This window comes from Bos javanicus, chromosome 2 (assembly GCF_032452875.1).
Source record: "Bos javanicus breed banteng chromosome 2, ARS-OSU_banteng_1.0, whole genome shotgun sequence".
NCBI classification, from domain to species: Eukaryota; Metazoa; Chordata; class Mammalia; order Artiodactyla; family Bovidae; genus Bos; species Bos javanicus.
Window position 1 is genome coordinate 84,857,542 of NC_083869.1, and position 15,710 is coordinate 84,873,251.

General features: G+C 39.3%; 1 protein-coding gene across 2 annotated transcripts in view; it reads right to left on the bottom strand.

Annotated features, from left to right (window-relative positions):
- The window catches only part of HECW2 (HECT, C2 and WW domain containing E3 ubiquitin protein ligase 2), a 445,768-nt gene that overhangs the window by 45,244 nt on the left and 384,814 nt on the right, over positions 1 to 15,710 (bottom strand). For both annotated transcript variants that reach the window (XM_061440781.1, XM_061440789.1), the window contains 3 exons: positions 14,628 to 14,737; positions 4,844 to 4,964; positions 2,610 to 2,723 (listed from right to left, as the gene is read on the bottom strand). In XM_061440781.1, coding sequence (XP_061296765.1) covers positions 2,610 to 2,723; positions 4,844 to 4,964; positions 14,628 to 14,737 — 345 coding nt within the window. The remainder of the gene's footprint in view (positions 1 to 2,609; positions 2,724 to 4,843; positions 4,965 to 14,627; positions 14,738 to 15,710) is intronic.

Here is a 15,710-nt window from a genome sequence, read left to right on the forward strand (position 1 = left end):
AAAAACATTTGCCTTCATTTTCAACTGTGCACCTGCATCTTTAAGGCAACTAACAAAAGCTAGAAGTCCACTAAGGCTCATCAGCAACAAAAGGATCAAGACTCAGGCAAGCTTCTCAGACTTTCTCACATTATATTGTTTTTCCATCTATTATTTTAATCTAGGCACAGCTGGGAGACACTACATTTAGCAAGATAAATTATCAGTTACTAGCTGAAATAGTGAAAAGGCCCATGGGTAGGAAAAAATTCAGATAGATTAGAGTTCAAGAAGTGAAGTGAAAATGTTAGTAGCTTAGTCGTGTCCTGCTCTGCAATCCCATGGACTATAGCAATTCAGACCCCTCTGTCCATGGAATTCTCCAGGCAAGAATACTGGAGTGGGTTGTCATTACCTTCTCCAGGGGATCTTCCCAACCCAGGGATTGAACCGGGGTCTCCCACCTTACAGGCAGATTCTTTACCGTCTGAGCCACCAAAGAAGCCCAGAGTTCAGGAGTGTTGCCTAAATCCCAATATTGGTCTAAGAATCCTATATGGAAGACAAGAGGCCTAATTTTGAATTTTAATTTTGCTATTATCTAGTTCAACTAGCACATGAAAATTATTTTATACTTTGACAGCTCCATTTCATCAACCAAACACCACATGGCTGAATTTGTTGAATATTATTAAGATTCCATAATCTACTTTATTCCTGGGCAAGACTGAGCGTGTAGCCTTAGAATGATCCAAATCAATAGGAGTTAAGCAGTTAAAGAGAAGACAACTGGAATTCCAGCAATCATGTGATATTTTTAAAATTCACTCTAGTGATGTTTACAAAGAAGGTGCTAAGACTCCAAACTTAAACCTGAAATGAGGAAAGAGGAATGACTCTAGGAGAGGTGAGAGCTGCCATCCTCTGAAGAGTCAGAAAACCACCAGTATGCCTATTTGAATGGAATAAACACTGTGTAGGAGTCTTCATTGCATTCATTTCCTAACTTCATCTCCACGAGCACACTCATGGAAGAGTCATAGAAGGCTGGACTCTCTTTATGGTAGGTAGTTATTTTGGTAGGTGTGCCAAAGAAAGAGAAAAAGTGGGGACAGAAAAATAAGAACTAAGGCCTAAAAGTTACTGCTGGGGAAGTGTCCAGGTAGAATAGGAGGATTTTTTTCCCCTCTTTTTCTTTTTGTCTCTCTTTCTTTTTAATCGAAGTATAGTTGACATACAGTATCAGTGTCAGATGTACAACATAGTGATTCCACATTTTTATACACTGTATGATAACCACCAGACCACCATGAGTCTAGTTACCATCTCGTCAGCATGGAAAGCTATTACTGACAATATTGTTACTGACAATATTCCTTGCTATATATTACATCCTGTGACTTATTTATTTTAAAACTGCAAGTCTGCACTTCTTAATACCCTTTGTCTATTTCACCCATTCCCCCATCCTCACATCCCCTCCCCTCTAGCAAACACTGGTTTCTAACTCGTGATTCTAAAACTGAACTTTTTTGACAGGTGAAGTATGATTTACTTTGCATTCCAGTGCACATAACAAGATTATAGATGTTAAAATGCAATTTCTTGCTTTTTCTCTCAAAGTCCATGTCTTGAACCTTCTTATGTTGTTGGTGGGAATGTAAAATGGTGAAGCCACCATGGAAAATAGTATGCGGGTTCCTCAAAAGAACCAAAACTAGAGTTACCATATGATCCAGCAATCCCACTTCTGGGCATCTAACCAGACAAAACTCTAATTTGAAAAGATACACGCTCCCTATGTTCACAGCAGCACTATTCACAATAGCCAAGACATGGAAACAACCAAATGACCATCAACAGATGAATGGGGAAAGATGTGGCACATATATACAATGGAATACTACTTAGCCATAAAAAGAATTAGGCCATTTGTAGCAACATGGACAGACTTAGAGATGATCATCCTAAGTGAAGTGAGTCAGAAAGAGAAAAACAAATACCATACGATACCACTTACGTGTGGAATCTAAAAGATGACACAAATGAGCTTGTCTACAAAACAGAATCGACTCACAGACACACAAAACAGATTCGTGGTTTCCAAGGGGAGGGGTTGGGGGGGTGGAGTGGACTTTGGGATTAGCAGATGCAAACCATTATATAGAATGGATAAACAACAAGATCCTACTGTATAGCACAAGGCACTATATTCAGTATCCTGGGATACACCATAACGGAAAACAATTTTAAAAAGAATGTACATATATATAACTGAATCACTTTGCTCTACAGCAGAGACTAATACAACACTATAAATCAACTATACTTCAATTTTTTCAAAAGCAAATTTTCCTTTTCAGAGAAAGAGTTAAAGAGAGAAGAAATGAAACTATGATTCTGCTCTCAAAAATGATCTATAGTTATGAGCTTTTACCAAAGAATCTTTATGTCAAATGATTTAAAAACCAGGGGAAGCTTTAAAAAAATAGCTGAGAGGTTTGTGTATGAGAACAGCATTTTCTGCCAGAAGGATTTCCTGTTTTAGGCAACCACAGGGGACGTTGTGGGGAAACATCCGCCTGCGGCCACAGCCCACGCTTCAAAGGCCACTTCTCTGTGCTACTCACCCTTCCTCTCCGACGAATGTGACGTACAGCTTATTTCTCTGCAGGTCTTTTCTGGAGTAGCCCATAATTTGATTAAAAGCATCTTCAAGCAAGTGATCTCTTCTGATAATTAACCTGTCCGTAAAGAGACAATTTGAAAAAATACAGATGATTTCCTAATCCTTATCTTTCCAGAACTGAGCACTTGCTATTTAATTTCCATTTACCACAACTAGGTGAAAAGCGGGATGACTTACTATCATCGCTGTCTGCAATAAAGCACATGTCTGTCTTTAACTCTTAATAGCATTAACAAAAGTTACATCAGAGAATCATTGGTAAATAGAGCACCCTACCTAAGACCTGTAGAAACAATGCGAAAGTTCTTCTGGTGGTCAAATTCATTTATCCTGGGAGGAAAATGATTAAAAAACAACACACACACTTACAAAACTTTTGTTTATGAAAGGAAGATTAAACCTAGGAGGTCATGTTTTAAGCATTCTATGTAATGAATGCACCTAGACCAGGAATTCAACTCTTAAGTAGCTACAAAGATAACAGTGAGACCAAGAAAGATGAATTCTTAGTGTCCTTTAAAGAAGAGGAGTTTACGTAAACTTTTCTAACTTTAAAATTAGGTGAACCTTGAAACTCCCTAGGTGACAGATAAAAATGAATGATACTTGCAGTTGATTAATCTACTTATGACAATGGCAATTTAAGTCATCTTTAAACAGGCGTCAATTTGCCCTTAATGCAAATAGTAATGGAAAGGGAGATGATAGGGAAGCCAGAGGCATGAAAGTTCGATCAGCAAGATTTTCATTAAGTGAAGCTCAGAGACGTACAGTGTTTGGAGCAGGTTGATTTTTTTTTTTTAATTTTATTTTTAAACTTTACATAATTGTATTAGTTTTGCCAAATATCAAAATGAATCCGCCACAGGTATACATGTGTTCCCCATCCTGAACCCTCCTCCCTCCCCATACCATCCCTCTGGGTCGTCCCAGTGCACTAGCCCCAAGCATCCAGTGTCGTGCATCGAACCTGGACTGGCAACTCGTTTCTTACATGATATTTTACATGTTTCAATGTCATTCTCCCAAATCTTCCCACCCTCTCCCTCTCCCACAGAGTCCATAAGACTGTTCTATACATCACTGTCTCTTTTGCTGTCTCATACACAGGGTTATTGTTACCATCTTTCTAAATTCCATATATATGCGTTAGTATACTGTATTGGTGTTTTTCCTTCTGGCTTACTTCACTCTGTATAATAGGCTCCAGTTTCATCCACCTCATTAGAACTGATTCAAATGTATTCTTTTTAACGGCTGAGTAATACTCCATTGTGTATATGTACCACAGCTTTCTTATCCATTCATCTGCTGATGGACATCTAGGTTGCTTCCATGTCCTGGCTATTATAAACAGTGCTGTGATGAACATTGGGGTACACGTGTCTCTTTCCCTTCTGGTTTCCTCAGCGTGTATGATGTTTTTTGAAGGCGATGAAAGGGGAACCCGCAAGTTCAGTGGAGCAAGCCCTGCAGGAGGGCAGTGAGCTGTGCAGCTGTTGGGCTGGGCATTTTTTCCGGCACGCCCAGGTCATGGTGGTGCCACAGTCAGACCCCCTCTTCTGTCCTCTCTCAAGTGGCATAGTGATCTTTAGTGGAGACATGAGATGGGGTGGGGGTGGGGCTGAAGGGAGTATGGGTAAGTGGGATATTCACATTATTCTGGGCCAAACAACTTGACAATCTTTCAATTTCCCCATTTAAAGGGAGGTAGATAAAGACAGGCAGAAACAACATTCATGCCATATTCTGTTGGACAAATGAAGCATATTTCACGGAAGGAAACAGAGCTAAGCAGTGGTGGTACTATACTCCAATCAGCCAGGCAGTGATGTGCAACACAGGACTCTGTGACAGCCTTATATCTAGTGAATATGTGAACAGTCAACAAAGAGGTACTTTTCAAGAGAACAAAATAAATCAGCTTTTAATTTTGCTTGTATTTTTACATGAAACATGATTGTCACTTTCCTGTCTGCTTTAAAACCTTAAGTTTAATTGTGCTTAATTCAACAACTATGTTTTAGGTGATACTGTGATTTATACACATCAAAATAATTATGTCAACTAAACAAATTCTGGTTATCCCAAACCACACTCTATTTCCTATAATCCCCAAAGCATCGCATCCTATTACCATCTACCAATCCTGGGGTTTGTATCATTTTGACTTACTTTAATTTCCCTGGGCCTTGTCCATATCCTTTAGTCTCTAACTTCCTGTAAAAGTTCCTTAGTTTGGCTTCAAAGTCTCGCTTGTAAGGGGCTGGAGCGCGGGCATTGGCACGCTGAGTACCTACAACAAACCACAAAGAGACAAGGGAGTGGATTTGATTTCATCACATCACCATGAAAAAAATATTACCATGGGGTTGAGACCACAGTTAACAAGTAAAAGGAGGCTACACTTTCGGGTTCCTGCACTTTCACCTCTCCAAGTCGAAGGACATCACAGGGCTTAACCAGGATCTTAAGATGTCTTAGATGCCTTCCCTGGGGCCTTTTGGTTGAGAATAGCAATTCTGTAATAGAATTAATGGTGCCTATGTGTTACTCAAGTACATTCCTCTTTTCAGCCCAAACTAATATGAGTCAAACAGAGTTACTCATGTCTAATGGTGAGATGGTATCGTGGCAGTTAGACAGGAAGTTACGATGTGAAAGTACGTGGTACACAAAGCAAGAACAGTGAGTTTCCATACTTGACGAAAAACCTTCAAAAACTTATTTTTGATATGTACTATAATGTAACTAAGAAATACTGTAGACACACAATTACATACATTTCATACTACAGGGTAGAATAATACTGATCTGAAACAAAATTCAGCCATAACTGCAGAAAGCCCACGTCTCCTGGTTGTGTAAATAATACTATGATTTGTTGTGTTCTTAATATGTGCCAAGTACTGTGATTACCTACAGATTATCTAAAGATGTTTTACATGTCATTCCACAGCAAGCATAATTAATAAATATAAAAGCAACATCGTTTGTTCCCCTTTCCATAAAAAAATCTGATTCTCTGTTACACTGTGACTAACTGACAAGCTGGGATACAAAATTGATGATGAATATGGGAATCAGCCACCATGACAAAAATATGGGGTATTTCTGCTAAATTTCACAACACAATAAAAGACACAAGAAAACAAAACTTGTGATGTGTCTTACATTACACACCATGTAAGCTCCTTACATATATCCTTATGCATGAATCAACTAAGTGATGATTATTTTTTACTAATACTGTTCAGCAACAGATGCTCAAAATGAACAAGGTCAGGTTGCTGGAGTGGATATCTTGGTTGGGAAGACAGAAATAGTACATATCAAACAACTAGAGAATGGTTAAGTCCTAAACTAGATGGTATACAAACTCCTATAAAGCAGAAGGAGTAAAATTATAGCCCAGCCCTATAAAAATAAAACTATAAAACTAAAAAAATAAAACTATTTTTTTAAAAATATTAATAAAAAGTAAAAACAAAAAATAAAACTATAGCTTGGGTATGGCCGAGCTGTACCTGGCCCTATTGATCTATTCTGTTTGCCATGTAATGTTTTTAAATTAACTGTCAACATTTAAAATTTAGATTTTAAGTTAAAAAAAAAATCTGATTTCTCCTGAAAATTATCTAGGGACTTTTGTAACAGCTGGCTTGCATTTCCCTAGGAGGACAGTCGCCCCGTGAGGTAAAGCCTGTGCTCCCCACTGTGCCCCAGCCTTTCAGTGACAATGCGTTTGAGACCAGTGTTACAGAAAAGTAATAGTAAGTGAGGATAAACAGAGATCAAAATGTTATTGGAACCAGGCTTTATAAACATGGGAGAACCCATAGTCTATACTGAGGCAGGGCAACAAGAGCTGGAATAAGCATTGCCTGCATGTTCAGAAGACAGTGTGGAGACCCCACTAACCTAGAGCAGATGGGGAATGCTGGAAAGTAGAATATTACATGGGTCAGAAGTTTGATACAAAATTATGAGAAGACTTTTTTTAAAAACCTAGCCAAGAAGTCTGAGCATGATGCAGCAAGCAGGGGGAACCCTTTATAGGTTCTTGAGCAAGGAAATAACAAACGAGCGATGCTTTCTTTCAGAAATGATTTTCAAAGTGTGTTGAGTAGATTAAGGACGGGAAGGAGGAAAGACGAGGGAGGAGATTCAGTTAGGAGTAGTTGCCGAAACAGAAGCCTGAGGGGATGAGGACTAGCCTGGACTGTGGTGACTCAGTGGGGCTTTTACAATGTGAAATAAGAACTGGTAACCATAGATAAGTAAGGAAGAGAAATAGGAAGCTCACGTGGTAATATAAAACCTTTTAAACAGTAACAGGAGTTGCCATTTGTTGTGTCTGCTATGCAATAGGGACCATTCACTTCACAAAGCGGATCTTGGGAAATTCTCACAAGTCTAAGAAGCAGGCATTGTTAATACTACCGTCACCACCACTTTGTAACTAAGGAAGCTGAAGGCATATGCCAGTGAATGGCAGATTTAGGATCTGAGCCCCTTCTGACTGACGCTGGAGGACTCGGGGCATGTGAGGCTTTATACATACTAAGCTGGAGATGACAGCTGTTCAGGTGGATATACCCTATCAGCACTTGAAAATAGAGTACTGGAGTTTCAGTGTGAGATCCAGGCCACACTTGGGGAGTAAATGAGTCAGTGTCTGTGTGGTACCTCACTTCATGCAGTGCCTGCTACATCAGCAGCCCCATGTAAATGTTGTTGCTGCAATTATCTGCATAGAGGTGAATACCAAACACATGGGGAAATGCAGTGGGATTTGGGGAATGGAATTTAATAAAATCATCTATTGATTAGTAATATGTGCAGAGTTCTGTTGGCATAATTATGAATCTTACCCAAAAAGCTATGCCATAAAGGAAACAAATAAACTTGACCTTAAAAGGCCTGGGATACAGAAGGCTCCTAGGCAGTAGTTCTCAATCTTGAAGGTATATCAGAATCACTGAGGATGCTTTTTAAAAAACCCAGTGTTCAGGCCACAACCAGGACATACTACATGAAAATCGGTGGGGATAAGACATAGACATATGTGTGTCATGCAGGTCTCCAGATGATTCCAACATGCAGCCAAGGCTGAGAACCATTATTTCCCACAAGAAGGTCAAAACTAACCAATGAAATCCCTGGGCACCATCCAGGGACAAAGTGGGGGTGCTTCCTATGTGTTTGTAATACATCATCTGCAACATGAAGGAACACGATCTACATGAACTCTAGTCTCCTCTCTTGGATAGCTGAGGGACAGAGCCCTGCAGCACAAGTCCAGTCAGAGTGGCAGAATAAAGCTATAGTGGCTGCAGTCTGAGTAACTGCAGACTAGTAAACCCAGACAGCTCAGAAAGCAGCCATGATGAATCAGCTTTCAAGAGCACAGACATTGACAGGGAAGAGGAAAAAGAGGAACAAAAGACTGAAAATCTTTCCAGACACAAAAGAAACACAATTCTTTAAGAGCTGATTACTTTTTAAAAACAGCACATATTCTACTGCCATATAATTTGAGATGTTTAAAAGGATGTGGGAAATGCCATAATGCATTCCATCAATATCAACACAGACACTTAATAAAAATTAGCTCTAACTCCATTTAAGCTCTAGGTAAAGGAATTCAATTACGGAAACTCTGGAGACAGAAACTGTTAAACGCAAATATTCTTTTGCTAATAGTTCTATTATGAAAAAAATCATTTACACATTACATCATGGTTTAAAAATTACAGTAAATTATGCTGCTGGCCCTTGTCAAATTCTTAATGCAAGTCAGGTGCAACTGCCAAGAAAATCCATGGCAGAAACAATATTACTTCCTCTTTGGAAATAAAGAAAAAAAAATCTTGGAGAGTGAGCTCACACAACTGAATAAGAATCATAACTGCAAGTGAAGTTCTAGGATATGATTCACTTAGAGAGAGTCATGTCATAGTCTTCATGGTCTTAAAAAAGGAAGTCAGATACAAAAAGTCAACACTGCATACAAGAAGTGATCAAATAAAAGGCTGATTTTATGAAGAGTCAGTATTATGTTAATTATTTGCAGGAAAAAATTCAGTAACAGATGTAAGACTTGAAAAAAAAACATTGCTAAGCAGTTCTAAAGCACTCCCATATAATGCTGTTAACATTACTTCGACAGACTCTTACAAAACTGCACAATCCTATACAAACTTAAAGAATTCTACCAGACAGAGGATTTCTTTTCTAGGTAATACTAAGAAAAATCTTGGCATCAAACTGCTAAGAAGTCTGGGTCTTCTTTGATGCTGGGTGTGACACCCAGAACCCAGAATGCTCTGATGACTGGCTCTTGGTCTGTGGTGGAAGGGTGAAGCTGAGCCCAGTTCAGCAAGGTTCCAGGCTCTGAACTGGGATGCCTCAGAAGAGCATTTCTTTTCTGTTCACTTTCTATAAACAATAAATGCTATGATTTTCTTTTATATAATTCCCTGTTAATGAATGAGAATAAACTATCAAGCACTAAAATAATTTCTGGAAAACTCTATCTTCTGGAACATAGATCAACAATGGAATCAACAAAAAACTCAAAAGTAGCTGGTACAGAGCACAAGCAAGGAAGTCCTAGCATTTTTACTTTATTCTCTAAGAGTAATGAAAGGCCCTCATGTCACTGTTTTGACCTTGTTGATGATTCTACTTACATACCATTTTTTTTTTAAACAATCTGATATCTGATTTTTCAAATGTTGGCAAATTAAAAGCAGTTTATTAAAAAAGCAAGGCTGGAGGGCATGCCAGGGACTGGCATCCTCTGAGAACACCAAGAGTGGGAAACAAGGAAGAGTAACAACAGAAACACAAAAATAAAGACACCTGCATATTGTGACAGAGACAGTAGTATTTGGTTCTCCTTCAGTCTTTGGAATCTTACCCACCCCCCCATCCCCACCAATGAAGAGCTTCCTTCATTTGTATTGTTTGGTTCCTAGATCATCTTTGTGGGGCTGAGCAAAGAACCCCACAAATATACAGCTAAAACAAGTAGAAAGCTGCTGCGCTGCTGCTACGTCACTTCAGTCGTGTCCGACTCTATGCGACCCATAGATGGCAGCCCACCAGGCTCCCCCGTCCCTGGGATTCTCCAGGCAAGAACACTGGAGTGGGTTGCCATTTCCTTCTCCAAGTAGAAAGCTAGGATACTAAAACAAACGCAAGGATAAAACTACTTTTCTAAAAACAAGTATAAAGCTACTTCAGAGACTGTGAGGGAAAGGAGGGAAGGGAGAGGGCGAAGGAAAGGTGGGAGGAAGGCAAGAGGGAAGGAGGGAGAAGGGGGAGAGAGAGACAGAGAGAAACAGGAAAAGAGGAAGTCAAGGAGAAAGGGAGGGAGGAGGGGGAGAGAAGGGAAGAGAAGGATGGATTTTCGTGAAAAGAGCTGACAAGACAAGCAAAAGCTGGGATGATGAGACTTTGGAGGGAAAGGGGAAAACAGGGTCCTTAAGGAGTTGCACTGTGTGTTGGGAGAAATAACTGCCCTCAAGACAGCCTTCAGGAGAGACCCACATGGCTCTTCAGTGCTCTTTGGTCTGGTTACTTCCCTTGAGCATGACCTGGTTCTCTACTGGCTTCCAGAGGTTCCAGTTCCAGTCAAGTAATAACAGCTCTGTCTGAAGATGCCCTCAAATATGAAACAGCCTCAAGGCACTGAGGATAGGGAAGCAGGGAGAGATATAATGTATTGATTAAAAAGTCTCAGCAAAAGATAGGTTAAACAAATTCTCTGATGTTCAACATTATAGCTTTGGTCACGTGGAAAATTCACATAAGTGAGCTCATCTCCAGCAATATCAGATAAATGAGGTGTTCTTGCATTTAAATTCCTAGAAATGTGTAGCTACAAAAAGTCCTGAAATAAACTTCTGGGTCCTATATTTGGAATAATAAACCATACGGTAAGTGGAAAGGTCTTTTCCTTCTGGCATAACTAAGGTCAGGACTGGCACTATAAAGGACCTAGAAAAACAAACCTTCACATTCCAAAATTTTGACAACTTTAGGTGAGGACTATAACAGCTGCAAAAAGCAGTGAGTCAAAATTTCCAAAGCCCTTCTCTCCCCTGCACTTGAAAAGACATGCAAATGTGCTTGGAATGAGCTAAAGTGTGGAAAGTTTAGCAGGTTTCTAGGCATTCCGAAAGATCATTAAAATTTATGACTGTCATAATTTTCACAATATTATTTCTCACACCACTAAAAGGGATGAAATTCTAGTCATAAGAAAGAGTATAAGACAACTTTCAAAAATCCATTTGAAATGTTTTCATAAGAACTTCAGGAGTATTGGTAGAAGAAGAGGCTATTTTACTCAAAGAAACAGAGATTCTTCCACAGGGTAAATGAGGCTAGTCCTGCCTTTGTATCATGTGGAATTAGTTATAGTTACTTCCGTTGATATCAGGCAGTACATCCCAACTTCAAGATCAAATAAAGCCCACTGAAAGAGAGTAGGCCAAAAATATGGAGATGATTCTTCCTGAAAATTAAAACCACCACAAACACTGCAAGCAATTTAGATATCTTTGGAAATCATATAACTCTCAATCTGCTTCCAGAATGCATTTATTGCCACCATGAATTACTCATGTACATTTGTGATGCTACATAAAAAGAAGAAACTTAGTCACTATTTAGAATGTTCATAGAGTCTCAAGAATGTCAAACTCGTCATTGAGAGAATATGCCTTTGTAGGCCCAGAAGGGACAGAATCTGGAGATCTACCTTTTTCTCTGGGAGGATGGGGCCACAGTAAAGGTCTGGAAAGGAGAGCTTTGACTGGAATGAGCAGTACTCCAAAGAGCTTCATTAATTTAACCATAAAGCATGAAGTGAAGGGACAACCCATTTAAACCCCTATAGGTTACAGCTAAGATTAAGACCAGTCAGAATGATGAAAACTCTAGGCAGCTAGTTCAGTAAATCAGGACTAAGTAGATTCATACAGACCATTATTGGTGGTTCAAATACTGACAAATTATACTTCTCAATTTCCAGAAAGAAAGAAAAAGGGATAAACTAACATTTATTGGATGCTTGTCATGTTCTAGGTACCAGGCAAGGTGTTCTTCTCCAGATAACTATGGGAGGTGATTGTTATTATTTCCATATTAAAGAAAAAGAAATTCAAATTCAGGAAAGACAGTAAATTGCCCAAAGTCACACACAGTTGGTAAATGACCAAGGCCAGTAATGAATTCCATTAATCTTTCTCCTACTCCTTTAACTACCCCCTAGAGTCACATACTTTTTTCCCATCCTGTATCATCAAAACAGGGTCCCTACTTTGTTCTAAAGTTGGCCTGTGCTTTTGTCTCCAGTGTCCTGACTTCCCACAGGCCTGTGCTTGCTGAATGCTGCTTCTTCACCCCATTCAACAAACCACTTTCCTCCCACCCACACGATCTGACCTTAACACATACACAAACACTTCCACATCCTAAAATCCTTTCCTTAATTCTTCTCCTTCTAAGCATTGCCTTATTTTGCTTTATTCTCACTTCCATGTTTCATGAAAAGAGTATTTTTTACACCCTTTTTCTACTTCACATCTCCTATCATCCTGTAACTGGTAACATTCCAGTTTATGACCTATTAGTTCATGGCAACTGCTCTGGGAAATGTCATATAAAACTTCATGATCTTCAAATCTAAAAGCCCCTCTCAGGCCTCCTCTTTCTTGACTCCTCTGAGCACCTGGCCCTGGAAGCCGGTCCTTCCTCCTCGAAACCTGGCTTCCCTGAAAAGATGTTCCTAATTCTCTTCCAAAATCCACTGACTCTCTCACTTGCATCCTCAACCCCTTCTTGAATACTGGAGCTGCTCATGTCATCTTCCTTTATTTTCTCTTGTTTTCCACTGACCTGTCCTCCCTAGTTCCTCTAATCTACCCTGTGGGCTTCACCTGTCACCAGCAAACCTGTGTTCCTAACTGCTAACCTCTCCTGAGCTTCAAGACTGTTTCTCCAGCTGTCTCTGGGCATCTCCAGTTGGGTGGTCCAAAGATTCCTCAATAAAACGTGTCCCAAATCAGTTTCCTTTAATCCCCTCCCCTCTTCAGTTTAACCTTTCCCCTTTCTTGCTAAATGGCATTACCATCTGCCAGGCAGTCCATGTGGTGAGGACCTCAGAATCTGCCTTCACTCATCCCCGCCTAGACTCAAAGTTCTAGAATCTACGTAGATCCAATATAGTCATTGAATTAACTTCCTTTTCTCCATCACCATTGCATGCTAAGTCGCTTCAGTCATGTCCAACTCTTTGCGATCCTATGGACTGTAGCCCATCAGGCTCCTCTGTCCACGGGATTCTCCAGGGGAAAGGATACTGGAGTGGGTTGCCATGCCCTCCTCCAGGGGATCTTCCTGACCTAGGGATCAAACCCACTTCTCTTACATCTCCTGCATTCACAGGCAGGTTCTGGTAAAGAACCTAGTGCCACCTGGGAAGCCCTATAGTCCATCCCTTTATCGTGTCTCCTGAATTAATGCAACAGCTTCCCAGATGGTTTCTCTAACTCTAGTCTCTCATATTCTAATACATTCTGCACATGGCCACCAAACTGAACTTTGTAAAGCAAGTTCTACTCTTCTGTTTGTAAATTTTCAGTGGCTCTACATGGAGTACCAAGTGAGGCTTTAGTAACCAACCAACTCTAGCCTCTTTTCCCAACCTGAGCTCTGAGAACTTGCCTTCACTTGAATGTATTAATTTGTCCTAAACTGCTTTATCCTTCTGTGGTTTAGCCCTGCTACTTCTTTACTCACAATGTCCTCGTTCTTCTGGACCACCTGGTAAAACCCTATTCATCATTCTTCAAGGCTTCCCTTCACACCTGTTGTAGTCACCTTTCCCTAAACTCCCCACCCCCACACCCTGAAAGAAGAGTCATTCCCACATCTGTGTTCCCAATACATCTCTTCATTACAGGACTAACCACAGAGCTTTCCGTCACTTGTTGACTCACTGCCCCACCATGAATTTTCAAAGGCAGAGACGGTACTATTCATCTTTGTAGCACCAGGGTCTAATTCAGTGCTTGGATCATAGCTGGATGCTCATTAAATCTCTGTTACATGAACAAATTAATAGACCTTTTCCTGTTTGTGGTATTCAGTTAGTCTGTAGCTTCATTATGATACCAGTATATGAAAACAAAAGTTATATGTCAAAGAACACAAAGCAACTTTTAGTGACACAGAGTTTGGATTTCCATTAAAATAGTTTTAAATTCTGATAGCTGCTATGGTGTGAACAACATATAGCTTATAATAAGGATAAAGATAGCTGATGTTTCGTCAACATCATGACTACTTTCCTTAAAAAAATACTCATTTACTAAGCTGCATTACCTACTTTTTATTCGTTCATTCATTCATTCTTTTGTTTACATCACACCTCTTTCAAAAAGAATTTAAACTGAAAATTTTTAGTTTATTTCATTTATCAACATGTTCTACCTGTCCCTGAATCTCTGGTCTTCCTATCTAATGCAATTAGTGACTACTGAAGGGAAAAAATTATCTCTGAAACTGGAGATTTCTTTTTATTATTCGCTGAATCAATCTCCTAACTAGAATTTTTTAAATCCAAAAAGCTAACATAGTATTTTGTGCTTTAATATTTTCTAAGACATAGTAGACACCACATGACATAATGAAAAGTAAATTCTGTATCAGTGTATTTCATACTGTTAATATTTATCCTCCTATTTTGGAATGTCATTATCTTCCTGTCAAAATGTTTCCCCATGGAAACAAGCCATTTTAAGAGACAGGAAGTGCCACAGAAACCTGTGCTAACACTACAGATGTACCCAAAGTGTTCCCTTACTGTCCTTTAGGAGGACAGAACATTTGACTTCAGGGCTCATTCCTTAGAGAATTCACTGCACACAGCAGGTGGACTCACCTGGTGAGTTCTGGGGAGAGGACACAGGGGAGCCACGTGGGGACTGACAGTAGCTGGGATGGAGTAAGGCATGTGGAGGCACATATGACATTATCTCTTCTTCAAATAAACTGGGGAAAGACAAGAAACAAAATGCATACTTTAGCCAAAGATATGGGTAAACGCTTTGTTTCCGCAATGAGTAAGCTGATTTCTGCCTTTGGCTCATTCCATCTGAGGTCCAGTTCACATCCCAAAGAAAGCATCTGTCCCCTTTCTCCTGTGGATAATCCTTGGGACAAAACGCTGGCTGTTTGCAGCTTTTGTGAAACCTGCGGTTATATACCTGTTTTCCCACCAGCTTTGGACAACATAATTTCTATTGTGTCACTTAAATAATGAGTTTGAGTTTGTGTATTCATTTGAAAATAGACTGGATTTTTCATTTTTACACTTGTGAATAAGATTCAAACACAAGAGATGGTGTTTATTGAGGACCCATAATTAATACACAAAGTATGTTCTCTATCTTCATTCCAAGACATATAGAACAGGATCTTGGCCTTCAAAGAACTCAGCATTTCATTGGAGAATTAAAAGCAAAATATAACAAAACACCTTTAAAATAATTACAACTGCTAAATAATTAGCTTTCTTATTTACTCTGACTTTATAATATTTTTCAAATATGAGGATTTTGATTTATTCAATCGAGTGTCTTCTTTCTGCTCCATAGTGCAGTTTCTATTTCTAAATACTCTCCTAAAAGATAGTAATCAGGAATCTGAGATCTTGAAATCCTAGACTTTTAATTAACTGCTATAATAAAGAAATGTACTGTTGATTGTCAAATATACAAACACTTGACAAAATAGAATCAACAACCTAAGTAAGAGTACTTGTGCTTTTTAATTAAGAGGTAGAAGTGGTTTTTCTTTAAAGTTAGTCAAATCCAGAAATCTGTTAAATTTGTTTTCAGAAAACATTGAGAAAAGGTGGCAGCAGTTTAGTCTTCAGAGATTTAAGGGAAGAACTCCTGAGGATTATAGAAATGGCTTTCAACTGAGGCAATTCTGCCCTCCCCTGTACTCTGAGGACATTGGA